The sequence below is a fragment of the Panulirus ornatus genome, chromosome 14 (assembly GCF_036320965.1).
Source record: "Panulirus ornatus isolate Po-2019 chromosome 14, ASM3632096v1, whole genome shotgun sequence".
NCBI lineage: Eukaryota > Metazoa > Arthropoda > Malacostraca > Decapoda > Palinuridae > Panulirus > Panulirus ornatus.
In genome coordinates, this window is record NC_092237.1 from 59,462,248 (window position 1) to 59,477,735 (window position 15,488).

A 15,488-nucleotide genomic window follows, 5' to 3' on the forward strand; every position below is an offset into this window, starting at 1 on the left:
CGCCCTTCACTGAAGTTCCCATTTGCTCCCTTGTCTTACGCACCCTATTTACCTCCTTCCAGAACATCTTTTTATTCTCCCTAAAATTTACTGATAGTCTCTCACCCCAACTCTCATTTGCCCTTTTTTTCACCTCTTGCACCTTTCTCTTGACCTCCTGTCTCTTTCTTTTATACTTCTCCCACTCAATTGCATTTTTTCCCTGCAAAAATCGTCCAAATGCCTCTCTCTTCTCTTTCACTAATACTCTTACTTCTTCATCCCACCACTCACTACCCTTTCTAAACAGCCCCCCTCCCACTCTTCTCATGCCACAAGCATCTTTTGCGCAATCCATCACTGATTCCCTAAATACATCCCATTCCTCCCCCACTCCCCTTACTTCCATTGTTATCACCTTTTTCCATTTTGTACACAGTCTCTCCTGGTACTTCCCCACACAGGTCTCCTTCCCAAGCTCACTTACTCTCACCACTCTCTTCACCCCAACATTCTCTCTTCTTTTCTGAAAACCCCCACAAATCTTCACCTTCGCCTCCACAAGATAATGATCAGACATCCCTCCAGTTGCACCTCTCAGCACATTAACATCCAAAAGTCTCTCTTTCGTGTGTCTATCAATTAACACGTAATCCAATAACGCTCTCTGGCCATCTCTCCCACTTACATACGTATACTTATGTATATCTTGCTTTTTAAACCAGGTATTATCCCTGGGGATAGGGGAGAAAGAATACTTCCCACGTATTCCCTGCGTGTCGTAGAAGGCGACTAAAAGGGGAGGGAGCGGGGGGCTGGAAATCCTCCCCTCGTTTTTTTTTAAATTTTCCAAAAGAAGGAACAGAGAAGGGGGCCAGGTGAGGATGTTCACTCAGAGGCCCAGTCCTCTGTTCTTAACGCTACCTTGCTGATGCGGGAAATGGCGAATAGTTTGAAAAAAAAATAAAATATATATATATATATATATATATATATATATATATATATATATATGTATATTTTTTTTTATTATACTTTGTCGCTGTCTCCCGCGTTTGCGAGGTAGCGCAAGGAAACAGACGAAAGAAATGGCCCAACCCACCCCCATACACATGTATATACATACGTCCACACACGCAAATATACATACCTACACAGCTTTCCATGGTTTACCCCAGACGCTTCACATGCCTTGATTCAATCCACTGACAGCACGTCAACCCCGGTATACCACATCGCTCCAATTCACTCTATTCCTTGCCCTCCTTTCACCCTCCTGCATGTTGAGGCCCCGATCACACAAAATCTTTTTCACTCCATCTTTCCACCTCCAATTTGGTCTCCCTCTTCTCCTTGTTCCCTCCACCTCCGACACATATATCCTCTTGGTCAATCTTTCCTCACTCATCCTCTCCATGTGCCCAAACCACTTCAAAACACCCTCTTCTGCTCTCTCAACCACGCTCTTTTTATTTCCACACATCTCTCTTACCCTTACGTTACTCACTCGATCAAACCACCTCACACCACACATTGTTCTCAAACATCTCATTTACAGCACATCCATCCTCCTGCGCACAACTCTACCCATAGCCCACGCCTCGCAACCATACAACATTGTTGGAACCACTATTCCTTCAAACATACCCATTTTTGCTTTCCGAGATAATGTTCTCGACTTCCACACATTCTTCAAGGCCCCCAGAATTTTCGCCCTCTCCCCCACCCTATGATCCACTTCCGCTTCCATGGTTCCATCCGCTGCCAGATCCACGCCCAGATATCTAAAACACTTCACTTCCTCCAGTTTTTCTCCATTCAAACTCACCTCCCAATTGACTTGACCCTCAACCCTACTGTACCTAATAACCTTGCTCTTATTCACATTTACTCTTAACTTTCTTCTTCCACACACTTTACCAAACTCAGTCACCAGTTTCTGCAGTTTCTCACATGAATCAGCCACCAGCACTGTATCATCAGCGAACAACAACTGACTCACTTCCCAAGCTCTCTCATCCCCAACAGACTTCATACTTGCCCCTCTTTCCAAAACTCTTGCATTTACCTCCCTAACAACCCCATCCATAAACAAATTAAACAACCATGGAGACATCACACACCCCTGCCGCAAACCTACATTCACCGAGAACCAATCACTTTCCTCTCTTCCTACACGTACACATGCCTTACATCCTCGATAAAAACTTTTCACTGCTTCTAACAACTTTCCTCCCACACCATATATTCTTAATACCTTCCACAGAGCATCTCTATCAACTCTATCATATGCCTTCTCCAGATCCATAAATGCTACATACAAATTCATTTGCTTTTCTAAGTATTTCTCACATACATTCTTCAAAGCAAACACCTGATCCACACATCCTCTACCACTTCTGAAACCACACTGCTCTTCCCCAATCTGATGCTCTGTACATGCCTTCACCCTCTCAATCAATACCCTCCCATATAATTTACCAGGAATACTCAACAAACTTATACCTCTGTAATTTGAGCACTCACTCTTATCCCCTTTGCCTTTGTACAATGGCACTATGCACGCATTCCGCCAATCCTCAGGCACCTCACCATGAGTCATACATACATTAAATAACCTTACCAACCAGTCAACAATACAGTCATCCCCTTTTTTAATAAATTCCACTGCAATACCATCCAAACCTGCTGCCTTGCTGGCTTTCATCTTCCGCAAAGCTTTCACTACCTCTTCTCTGTTTACCAAATCATTTTCCCTAACCCTCTCACTTTGCACACCACCTCGACCAAAACACCATATATCTGCCACTCTATCATCAAACACATTCAGCAAACCTTCAAAATACTCACTCCATCTCCTTCTCACATCACCACTACTTGTTATCACCTCCCCATTTGCTCCCTTCACTGAAGTTCCCATTTGCTCCCTTGTCTTACGCACTTTATTTACCTCTTTCCAGAACATCTTTTTATTCTCCCTAAAATTTAATGATACTCTCTCACCCCAACTCTCATTTGCCCTTTTTTTCACCTCTTGCACCTTTCTCTTGACCTCCTGTCTCTTTCTTTTATACATCTCCCACTCAATTGCATTTTTTCCCCATGTATATATATATATATATATATATATATATATATATATATATATATATATATATATCCCTGGGGATAGGGGATTAAGAATACTTCCCACGTATTCCCTGCGTGTCGGAGAAGGTGACTAAAAGGGGAGGGAGCGGGGGGCTGGAAATCCTCCCCTCTCGTTTTTTTTTTAATTTTCCAAAAGAAGGAACAGAGGGGGGCCAGGTGAGGATATTCCAAAAAGAGCCCAGTCCTCTGTTCTTAACGCTACCTCGCTAATGCGGGAAATGGCGAATAGTTTAAAAGAAAAGAAATATATATATATATATATATATATATATATATATATATATATATATATATGTTTCCTTTCATCTTCTGCAAAGCTTTTACTACCTCTTCTCTGTTTACCAAATAATTTTCCCTAACCCTCTCACTTTGCACACCACCTCGACCAAAACACCCTATATCTGCCACTCTATCATCAAACACATTCAACAAACCTTCAAAATACTCACTCCATCTCCTTCTCACATCACCACTACTTGTTATCACCTCCCCATTTGCGCCCTTCACTGAAGTTCCCATTTGCTCCCTTGTCTTACGCACTTTATTTACCTCCTTCCAGAACATCTTTTTATTCTCCCTAAAATTTAATGATACTCTCTCACCCCAACTCTCATTTGCCCTTTTTTTCACCTCTTGCACCTTTCTCTTGACCTCCTGTCTCTTTCTTTTATACATCTCCCACTCAATTGCATTTTTTCCCTGCAAAAATCATCCAAATGCCTCTCTCTTCTCTTTCACTAATAATCTTACTTCTTCATCCCACCACTCACTACCCTTTCTAATCAACCCACCTCCCACTCTTCTCATGCCACAAGCATCTTTTGCGCAATCCATCACTGATTCCCTAAATACATCCCATTCCTCCCCCACTCCCCTTACTTCCATTGTTCTCACCTTTTTCCATTCTGTACTCAGTCTCTCCTGGTACTTCCTCACACAAGTCTCCTTCCCAAGCTCACTTACTCTCACCACCCTCTTCACCCCAACATTCACTCTTCTTTTCTGAAAACCCATACAAATCTTCACCTTCGCCTCCACAAGATAATGATCAGACATCCCTCCAGTTGCACCTCTCAGCACATTAACATCCAAAAGTCTCTCTGTAATTTTGAGTGCTCAAATTACAGAGGTATAAGTTTGTTGAGTATTCCTGGTAAATTATATGGGAGGGTATTAATTGAGAGGGTGAAGGCATGTACAGAGCATCAGATTGGGGAAGAGCAGTGTGGTTTCAGAAGTGGTAGAGGATGTGTGGATCAGGTGTTTGCTTTGAAGAATATATGTGAGAAATACTTAGAAAAGCAAATGGATTTGTATGTAGCATTTATGGATCTCGAGAAGGTATATGACAGAGTTGATAGAGATGCTCTGTGGAGGGTATTAAGAATATATGGTGTGGGAGGCAAGTTGTTAGAAGCAGTGAAAAGTTTTTATCGAGGAAGTAAGGCATGTGTACGTGTAGGAAGAGAGGAAAGTGATTGGTTCTCAGAGAATGTAGGTTTGTGGCAGGGGTGTGTGATGTCTCCATGGTTGTTTAATTTGTTTATGGATGGGGTTGTTAGGGAGGTGAATGCAAGAGTTTTGGAAAGAGGGGCAAGTATGAAGTCTGTTGGGGATGAGAGAGCTTGGGAAGTGAGTCAGTTGTTGTTCGCTGATGATACAGCGCTGGTGGCTGATTCATGTGAGAAACTGCAGAAGCTGGTGACTGAGTTTGGTAAAGTGTGTGAAAGAAGAAAGTTAAGAGTAAATGTGAATAAGAGCAAGGTTATTAGGTACAGTAGGGTTGAGGGTTAAGTCAACTGGGAGGTAAGTTTGAATGGAGAAAAACTGGAGGAAGTAAAGTGTTTTAGATATCTGGGAGTGGATCTGGCAGCGGATGGAACCATGGAAGCGGAAGTGGATCATAGGGTGGGGGAGGGGGCGAAAATTCTGGGAGCCTTGAAGAATGTGTGGAAGTCGAGAACATTATCTCGGAAAGCAAAAATGGGTGTGTTTGAAGGAATAGTGGTTCCAACAATGTTGTATGGTTGCGAGGTGTGGGCTATGGATAGAGTTGTGCGCAGGAGGATGGATGTGCTGGAAATGAGATGTTTGAGGACAATGTGTGGTACGAGGTGGTTTGATCGAGTAAGTAACGTAAGGGTAAGAGAGATGTGTGGAAATAAAAAGAGTGTGGTTGAGAGAGCAGAAGAGGGTGTTTTGAAATGGTTTGGGCACATGGAGAGAATGAGTGAGGAAAGATTGACCAAGAGGATATATGTGTCGGAGGTGGAGGGAACGAGGAGAAGTGGGAGACCAAATTGGAGGTGGAAAGATGGAGTGAAAAAGATTTTGTGTGATCGGGGCCTGAACATGCAGGAGGGTGAAAGGAGGGCAAGGAATAGAGGGAATTGGATCGATGTGGTATACCGGGGTTGACGTGCTGTCAGTGGATTGAATCAGGGCATGTGAAGCGTCTGGGGTAAATCATGGAAAGCTGTGTAGGTATGTATATTTGCGTGTGTGGACGTATGTATATACATGTGTATGGGGGTGGGTTGGGCCATTTCTTTCGTCTGTTTCCTTGCGCTACCTCGCAAACGCGGGAGACAGCGACAAAGCAAAAAAAAAAAAAAAAATATGTTTCCTGGCACTACCTTGCTGATGCTGGAAATATAGCAAAATAAATAAATAATTAACCCCTGTTAATGCAATAAAGTGTGACAGAATAAAGAGAAATGAATTTAAGAAAATCAAATACTTACAGCAAAACATGCAAAAATGAAAACAGTAACAGTGATGGTGAGGAATCACTGGAGAAAATCATCCAAGCCTGTTTCAGAGCAATAGGGGAAGAGTACATAAGGTTCATGGATAAATGTAATTTCATCAGTGGCGTATCTAGGGTATGGCAGGTAGGGCAGAATAAGCCTCCCCCCCAAAAAAATACATTCATTAAAACACTTCTCCCTGTAAGCTAGCAGTGGCACACTTACATCAAAGTAATACTGATAAGCCTGTTGCTTATCACCTTCTGAGTCGAAAATCTGTCCCAAATGCTGGTGGATGTGAGGATCAGTTGGTACTAGACCAAGCAACTGCAAGTACCTGTATAGCAGCAGATTAACAAATAACATCATCATTTATCAATTAAACATACTTATATCAAATCCTAAGTAATCACAAGAAACTACTTTACTAACTAGTCATATCTAACCTAGAAGTGTGTAAGACATTATCTTATTTCCATTCTAAAGCAACAACTAGACATTATCTTATTTCCATTCTGAAGCAATAACTAGACATTATCTTAATTCCGTTCTAAAGCAATAACTTGCATGCAATTAAACTAACCATTCTGATGCCTGGTCATTATCAAGAAGTAACTGGTGCAAGTGTGCAATCTGGTAAACAACAGGTGGGTAGTTGCGAACAATTGCATGCATCTTCAGTAGCGAGTCCAGAGCTTCCTCGAAATTACCAAGTTTCTTATTTGTCAGCCCTGAAAAAATAATAAAGCATAATCTCTTTATCTATATACAACATAGTACTATGGCTTGTATTATACGTTTTAAATTGGACAGGAATTCTGGTTTCAAACTGCCCTCTCTCAATACTGATTACATGGTGCTTTATTCTTGATCTTTATAGAGTGCTCTATTTTGTGATTTCCAGGATATTCTGTTTGTGTTGTTTCATCTCCTTACCAAGATTATAAAGGGCCTCTACACAAGAAGCATCTATATCAAGAGCTGCTATATAATGCTCCCGTGCCTTCTCATAGTCTTCTCGCTTGTAGCAGCAGTTGCCCAAATTCACCAAAGCGGCATCATTATATCCATTTGCATCTCTTGCCATGAGAGCATACTTGTCAGCCAGGTCTATTTCATTTTGCTGTACAGACAGAAGTAGATGAGATTGAAAAGTTGCTGAAAATGTCATATTCTGAGAACCTTGGTTTCGGAACAAGCATGCCGAAACAACACTATTATGAATACATAGAAGATGAGGAGCAACCTTGCATAGGTTATCAAATAACTGAATGTGTGAAACAAGCAATGACATAAAAAAGAGTTAAAGACTCTAGAACAAATGTTTAAGGGATGAAAGCGCCTGGTATTAGTGTGGGGCTCATACAGAGGCTGTAGTGATACTTCAGATCTTTCTAAACCATGATAAGGTGTGGGCTAGAAAAAAATGAAAACCATGATGCACCCAAAAAGGGCTACAGTTGAACAAACACTACCACAAAAATTTTAAAATCTTCAGCTACAATGATAAGCAATTTTTTTTCTCCCTTGCATCACTACACTCTCAGTTATGGTTCAACTGCTCCCAGCTTTCAAGAACAAGAAAAAACAAATACTGCAACTACTTACTAAGAAGTACAAAAAGGAGAGATTAGTAGCTGCTGTGCTGGCCACTTTGGTCTCTTTTTTCTCAAACATTTTCAAAGTCTCTACTGCATCCTTAAAGTTCTTTTGCCTTAAATACATTACAGCCTTGTTGATTTCTAAATCATTTGCCAGGTCTGCATACTGTGAATTTTTTATTGCATCAACACACCTAAAATTGTACAAATAAAAAAGAAATCAGCAACCAGTTAACCTTTTCCTATCAAAGAGCAGATCCAAGCAAAACATCCACATACCATGAGCCTAGACACTACATCTTTATTTTTTTTTTTTTATACTTTGTCGCTGTCTCCCGCGTTTGCGAGGTAGCGCAAGGAAACAGACGAAAGAAATGGCCCAACCCACCCCCATACACATGTATATACATACGTCCACACACGCAAATATACATACCTACACAGCTTTCCATGGTTTACCCCAGACGCTTCACATGCCTTGATTCAATCCACTGACAGCACGTCAACCCCGGTATACCACATCGCTCCAATTCACTCTATTCCTTGCCCTCCTTTCACCCTCCTGCATGTTCAGGCCCCGATCACACAAAATCTTTTTCACTCCATCTTTCCACCTCCAATTTGGTCTCCCTCTTCTCCTTGCTCCCTCCACCTCCGACACATATATCCTCTTGGTCAATCTTTCCTCACTCATCCTCTCCATGTGCCCAAACCACTTCAAAACACCCTCTTCTGCTCTCTCAACCACGCTCTTTTTATTTCCACACATCTCTCTTACCCTTACGTTACTCACTCGATCAAACCACCTCGCACCACACATTGTCCTCAAACATCTCATTTCCAGCACATCCATCCTCCTGCGCACCACTCTATCCATAGCCCACGCCTCGCAACCATACAACATTGTTGGAACACTATTCCTTCAAACATACCCATTTTTGCTTTCCGAGATAATGTTCTCGACTTCCACACATTCTTCAAGGCCCCCAGAATTTTCGCCCCCTCCCCCACCCTATGATCCACTTCCGCTTCCATGGTTCCATCCGCTGCCAGATCCACTCCCAGATATCTAAAACACTTCACTTCCTCCAGTTTTTCTCCATTCAAACTCACCTCCCAATTGACTTGACCCTCAACCCTACTGTACCTACTAACCTTGCTCTTATTCACTTTACTCTTAACTTTCTTCTTCCACACACTTTACCAAACTCAGTCACCAGCTTCTGCAGTTTCTCACATGAATCAGCCACCAGCGCTGTATCATCAGCGAACAACAACTGACTCACTTCCCAAGCTCTCTCATCCCCAACAGACTTCATACTTGCCCCTCTTTCCAAAACTCTTGCATTTACCTCCCTAACAACCCCATCCATAAACAAATTAAACAACCATGGAGACATCACACACCCCTGCCGCAAACCTACATTCACTGAAAACCAATCACTTTCCTCTCTTCCTACACGTACACATGCCTTACATCCTCGATAAAAACTTTTCACTGCTTCTAACAACTTGCCTCCCACACCATATATTCTTAATACCTTCCACAGAGCATCTCTATCAACTCTATCATATGCCTTCTCCAGATCCATAAATGCTACATACAAATCCATTTGCTTTTCTAAGTATTTCTCACATACATTCTTCAAAGCAAACACCTGATCCACACATCCTCTGCCACTTCTGAAACCACACTGCTCTTCCCCAATCTGATGCTCTGTACATGCCTTCACCCTCTCAATCAATACCCTCCCATATAATTTACCAGGAATACTCAACAAACTTATACCTCTGTAATTTGAGCACTCACTCTTATCCCCTTTGCCTTTGTACAATGGCACTATGCACGCATTCCGCCAATCCTCAGGCACCTCACCATGAGTCATACATACATTAAATAACCTTACCAACCAGTCAACAATACAGTCACCCCCTTTTTTAATAAATTCCACTGCAATGCCATCCAAACCTGCTGCCTTGCCGGCTTTCATCTTCCGCAAAGCTTTCACTACCTCTTCTCTGTTTACCAAATCATTTTCCCTAACCCTCTCACTTTGCACACCACCTCGACCAAAACACCCTATATCTGCCACTCTATCATCAAACACATTCAGCAAACCTTCAAAATACTCACTCCATCTCCTTCTCACATCACCACTACTTGTTATCACCTCCCCATTTGCGCCCTTCACTGAAGTTCCATTTGCTCCCTTGTCTTATGCACTTTATTTACCTCCTTCCAGAACATCTTTTTATTCTCCCTAAAATTTAATGATACTCTCTCACCCCAACTCTCATTTGCCCTTTTTTTCACCTCTTGCACCTTTCTCTTGACCTCCTGTACTCTTTCTTTTATACATCTCCCACTCAATTGCATTTTTTCCCTGCAAAAATCGTCCAAAATGCCTCTCTCTTCTCTTTCACTAATACTCTTACTTCTTCATCCCACCACTCACTACCCTTTCTATCAACCCACCTCCCACTCTTCTCATGCCACAAGCATCTTTTGCGCAATCCATCACTGATTCCCTAAATACATCCCATTCCTCCCCCACTCCCCTTGCTTCCATTGTTCTCACCTTTTTCCATTCTGTACTCAGTCTCTCCTGGTACTTTCCTCACACAGGTCTCCTTCTCAAGCTCACTTACTCTCACCACCCTCTTCACCCCAACCATTCACTCTTCTTTTCTGAAAACCCATACAAATCTTCAACTTAGCCTCCACAAGAAATGATCAGACATCCCTCCAGTTGCACCTCTCAGCACATTAACATCCAAAAGTCTCTCTTTCGCACGCCTGTCAATTAACATGTAATCCAATAAGCTCTCTGGCCATCTCTCCTACTTACATAAGTATACTTTATGTATATCTCGCTTTTTAAACCAGGTATTCCCAATCATCAGTCCTTTTTCAGTACATAAATCTACAAAATTTACACCATCTTAATACTTCATGCTTTACTATTTCAATTGTTTTATTACCACCATTACTTATATCTTCACTCTCTCAGTCCCTACTTTATTCACACCAATTCCTTACACTTTACTATCCATCACTATTAATACACAAGCCACTTCTGCAAGCATTCATTAATATGTATAGCACCGATCCTGGCAACAAACCCACTTCATCTGGGTTTTTCATGCTTAGCCTGTTTTAATCTTTTGTATATAGCTTAAATATTGGTGTACTTACAAGACACCAATGATATGGTTTTACAACTACAACTACTATAAAGTGATTGGTTCTCAGTGAATGTAGGTTTGCGGCAGGGGTGTGTGATGTCCCATGGTTGTTTAATTTGTTTATGGATGGGGTTGTTAGGGAGGTGATGCAAGAGTTTTGGAAAGAGGGGCAAGTATGAAGTCTGTTGGGGGAATGAGAGAGCTTGGGAAGTGAGTCAGTTGTTGTTCGCTGATGATACAGCGCTGGTGGCTGATTCATGTGAGAAACTGCAGAAGCTGGTGACTGAGTTTGGTAAAGTGTGTGAAAGAAGAAAGTTAAGAGTAAATGTGAATAAGAAGCAAGGTTATTAGGTACAGTAGGGTTGAGGGTCAAGTCAATTGGGAGGTGAGTTTGAATGGAGAAAAAACTGGAGGAAGTAAAGTGTTTTAGATATCTGGGAGTGGATCTGGCAGCGGATGGAACCATGGAAGCGGAAGTGGATCATAGGGTGGGGGAGGGGGCGAAAATTCTGGGAGCCTTGAAGAATGTGTGGAAGTCGAGAACATTATCTCGGAAAGCAAAAATGGGTGTGTTTGAAGGAATAGTGGTTCCAACAATGTTGTATGGTTGCGAGGTGTGGGCTATGGATAGAGTTGTGCGCAGGAGGATGGATGTGCTGGAAATGAGATGTTTGAGGACAATGTGTGGTGCGAGGTGGTTTGATCGAGTAAGTAACGTAAGGGTAAGAGAGATGTGTGGAAATAAAAAGAGTGTGGTTGAGAGAGCAGAAGAGGGTGTTTTGAAATGGTTTGGGCACATGGAGAGAATGAGTGAGGAAAGATTGACCAAGAGGATATATGTGTCGGAGGTGGAGGGAACGAGGAGAAGTGGGAGACCAAATTGGAGGTGGAAAGATGGAGTGAAAAAGATTTTGTGTGATCGGGGCCTGAACATGCAGGAGGGTGAAAGGAGGGCAAGGAATAGAGGGAATTGGATCGATGTGGTATACCGGGGTTGACGTGCTGTCAGTGGATTGAATCAGGGCATGTGAAGCGTCTGGGGTAAATCATGGAAAGCTGTGTAGGTATGTATATTTGCGTGTGTGGACGTATGTATATACATGTGTATGGGGGTGGGTTGGGCCATTTCTTTCGTCTGTTTCCTTGCGCTACCTCGCAAACGCGGGAGACAGCGACAAAGCAAAAAAAAAAAAAAAAATATGTTTCCTGGCACTACCTTGCTGATGCTGGAAATATAGCAAAATAAATAAATAATTAACCCCTGTTAATGCAATAAAGTGTGACAGAATAAAGAGAAATGAATTTAAGAAAATCAAATACTTACAGCAAAACATGCAAAAATGAAAACAGTAACAGTGATGGTGAGGAATCACTGGAGAAAATCATCCAAGCCTGTTTCAGAGCAATAGGGGAAGAGTACATAAGGTTCATGGATAAATGTAATTTCATCAGTGGCGTATCTAGGGTATGGCAGGTAGGGCAGAATAAGCCTCCCCCCCAAAAAAATACATTCATTAAAACACTTCTCCCTGTAAGCTAGCAGTGGCACACTTACATCAAAGTAATACTGATAAGCCTGTTGCTTATCACCTTCTGAGTCGAAAATCTGTCCCAAATGCTGGTGGATGTGAGGATCAGTTGGTACTAGACCAAGCAACTGCAAGTACCTGTATAGCAGCAGATTAACAAATAACATCATCATTTATCAATTAAACATACTTATATCAAATCCTAAGTAATCACAAGAAACTACTTTACTAACTAGTCATATCTAACCTAGAAGTGTGTAAGACATTATCTTATTTCCATTCTAAAGCAACAACTAGACATTATCTTATTTCCATTCTGAAGCAATAACTAGACATTATCTTAATTCCGTTCTAAAGCAATAACTTGCATGCAATTAAACTAACCATTCTGATGCCTGGTCATTATCAAGAAGTAACTGGTGCAAGTGTGCAATCTGGTAAACAACAGGTGGGTAGTTGCGAACAATTGCATGCATCTTCAGTAGCGAGTCCAGAGCTTCCTCGAAATTACCAAGTTTCTTATTTGTCAGCCCTGAAAAAATAATAAAGCATAATCTCTTTATCTATATACAACATAGTACTATGGCTTGTATTATACGTTTTAAATTGGACAGGAATTCTGGTTTCAAACTGCCCTCTCTCAATACTGATTACATGGTGCTTTATTCTTGATCTTTATAGAGTGCTCTATTTTGTGATTTCCAGGATATTCTGTTTGTGTTGTTTCATCTCCTTACCAAGATTATAAAGGGCCTCTACACAAGAAGCATCTATATCAAGAGCTGCTATATAATGCTCCCGTGCCTTCTCATAGTCTTCTCGCTTGTAGCAGCAGTTGCCCAAATTCACCAAAGCGGCATCATTATATCCATTTGCATCTCTTGCCATGAGAGCATACTTGTCAGCCAGGTCTATTTCATTTTGCTGTACAGACAGAAGTAGATGAGATTGAAAAGTTGCTGAAAATGTCATATTCTGAGAACCTTGGTTTCGGAACAAGCATGCCGAAACAACACTATTATGAATACATAGAAGATGAGGAGCAACCTTGCATAGGTTATCAAATAACTGAATGTGTGAAACAAGCAATGACATAAAAAAGAGTTAAAGACTCTAGAACAAATGTTTAAGGGATGAAAGCGCCTGGTATTAGTGTGGGGCTCATACAGAGGCTGTAGTGATACTTCAGATCTTTCTAAACCATGATAAGGTGTGGGCTAGAAAAAAATGAAAACCATGATGCACCCAAAAAGGGCTACAGTTGAACAAACACTACCACAAAAATTTTAAAATCTTCAGCTACAATGATAAGCAATTTTTTTTCTCCCTTGCATCACTACACTCTCAGTTATGGTTCAACTGCTCCCAGCTTTCAAGAACAAGAAAAAACAAATACTGCAACTACTTACTAAGAAGTACAAAAAGGAGAGATTAGTAGCTGCTGTGCTGGCCACTTTGGTCTCTTTTTTCTCAAACATTTTCAAAGTCTCTACTGCATCCTTAAAGTTCTTTTGCCTTAAATACATTACAGCCTTGTTGATTTCTAAATCATTTGCCAGGTCTGCATACTGTGAATTTTTTATTGCATCAACACACCTAAAATTGTACAAATAAAAAAGAAATCAGCAACCAGTTAACCTTTTCCTATCAAAGAGCAGATCCAAGCAAAACATCCACATACCATGAGCCTAGACACTACATCTTTATTTTTTTTTTTTTATACTTTGTCGCTGTCTCCCGCGTTTGCGAGGTAGCGCAAGGAAACAGACGAAAGAAATGGCCCAACCCACCCCCATACACATGTATATACATACGTCCACACACGCAAATATACATACCTACACAGCTTTCCATGGTTTACCCCAGACGCTTCACATGCCTTGATTCAATCCACTGACAGCACGTCAACCCCGGTATACCACATCGCTCCAATTCACTCTATTCCTTGCCCTCCTTTCACCCTCCTGCATGTTCAGGCCCCGATCACACAAAATCTTTTTCACTCCATCTTTCCACCTCCAATTTGGTCTCCCTCTTCTCCTTGCTCCCTCCACCTCCGACACATATATCCTCTTGGTCAATCTTTCCTCACTCATCCTCTCCATGTGCCCAAACCACTTCAAAACACCCTCTTCTGCTCTCTCAACCACGCTCTTTTTATTTCCACACATCTCTCTTACCCTTACGTTACTCACTCGATCAAACCACCTCGCACCACACATTGTCCTCAAACATCTCATTTCCAGCACATCCATCCTCCTGCGCACCACTCTATCCATAGCCCACGCCTCGCAACCATACAACATTGTTGGAACACTATTCCTTCAAACATACCCATTTTTGCTTTCCGAGATAATGTTCTCGACTTCCACACATTCTTCAAGGCCCCCAGAATTTTCGCCCCCTCCCCCACCCTATGATCCACTTCCGCTTCCATGGTTCCATCCGCTGCCAGATCCACTCCCAGATATCTAAAACACTTCACTTCCTCCAGTTTTTCTCCATTCAAACTCACCTCCCAATTGACTTGACCCTCAACCCTACTGTACCTACTAACCTTGCTCTTATTCACTTTACTCTTAACTTTCTTCTTCCACACACTTTACCAAACTCAGTCACCAGCTTCTGCAGTTTCTCACATGAATCAGCCACCAGCGCTGTATCATCAGCGAACAACAACTGACTCACTTCCCAAGCTCTCTCATCCCCAACAGACTTCATACTTGCCCCTCTTTCCAAAACTCTTGCATTTACCTCCCTAACAACCCCATCCATAAACAAATTAAACAACCATGGAGACATCACACACCCCTGCCGCAAACCTACATTCACTGAAAACCAATCACTTTCCTCTCTTCCTACACGTACACATGCCTTACATCCTCGATAAAAACTTTTCACTGCTTCTAACAACTTGCCTCCCACACCATATATTCTTAATACCTTCCACAGAGCATCTCTATCAACTCTATCATATGCCTTCTCCAGATCCATAAATGCTACATACAAATCCATTTGCTTTTCTAAGTATTTCTCACATACATTCTTCAAAGCAAACACCTGATCCACACATCCTCTGCCACTTCTGAAACCACACTGCTCTTCCCCAATCTGATGCTCTGTACATGCCTTCACCCTCTCAATCAATACCCTCCCATATAATTTACCAGGAATACTCAACAAACTTATACCTCTGTAATTTGAGCACTCACTCTTATCCCCTTTGCCTTTGTACAATGGCACTATGCACGCATTCCGCCAATCCTCAGGCACCTCACCATGAGTCATACATA

General features: G+C 41.8%; 1 protein-coding gene across 1 annotated transcript in view; it reads right to left on the minus strand.

The window, feature by feature from the left end:
- nompB (intraflagellar transport protein 88-like protein nompB) overlaps window positions 1–15,488 on the minus strand; it is a 74,271-nt gene that overhangs the window by 43,443 nt on the left and 15,340 nt on the right. The window contains exons 9-12 of the mRNA XM_071670041.1: window positions 13,605–13,791; window positions 12,933–13,119; window positions 12,580–12,727; window positions 12,222–12,333 (exon numbers count right to left, since the gene is read on the minus strand). Of these exons, the coding sequence (XP_071526142.1) occupies window positions 12,222–12,333; window positions 12,580–12,727; window positions 12,933–13,119; window positions 13,605–13,791 (634 nt within the window). The remainder of the gene's footprint in view (window positions 1–12,221; window positions 12,334–12,579; window positions 12,728–12,932; window positions 13,120–13,604; window positions 13,792–15,488) is intronic.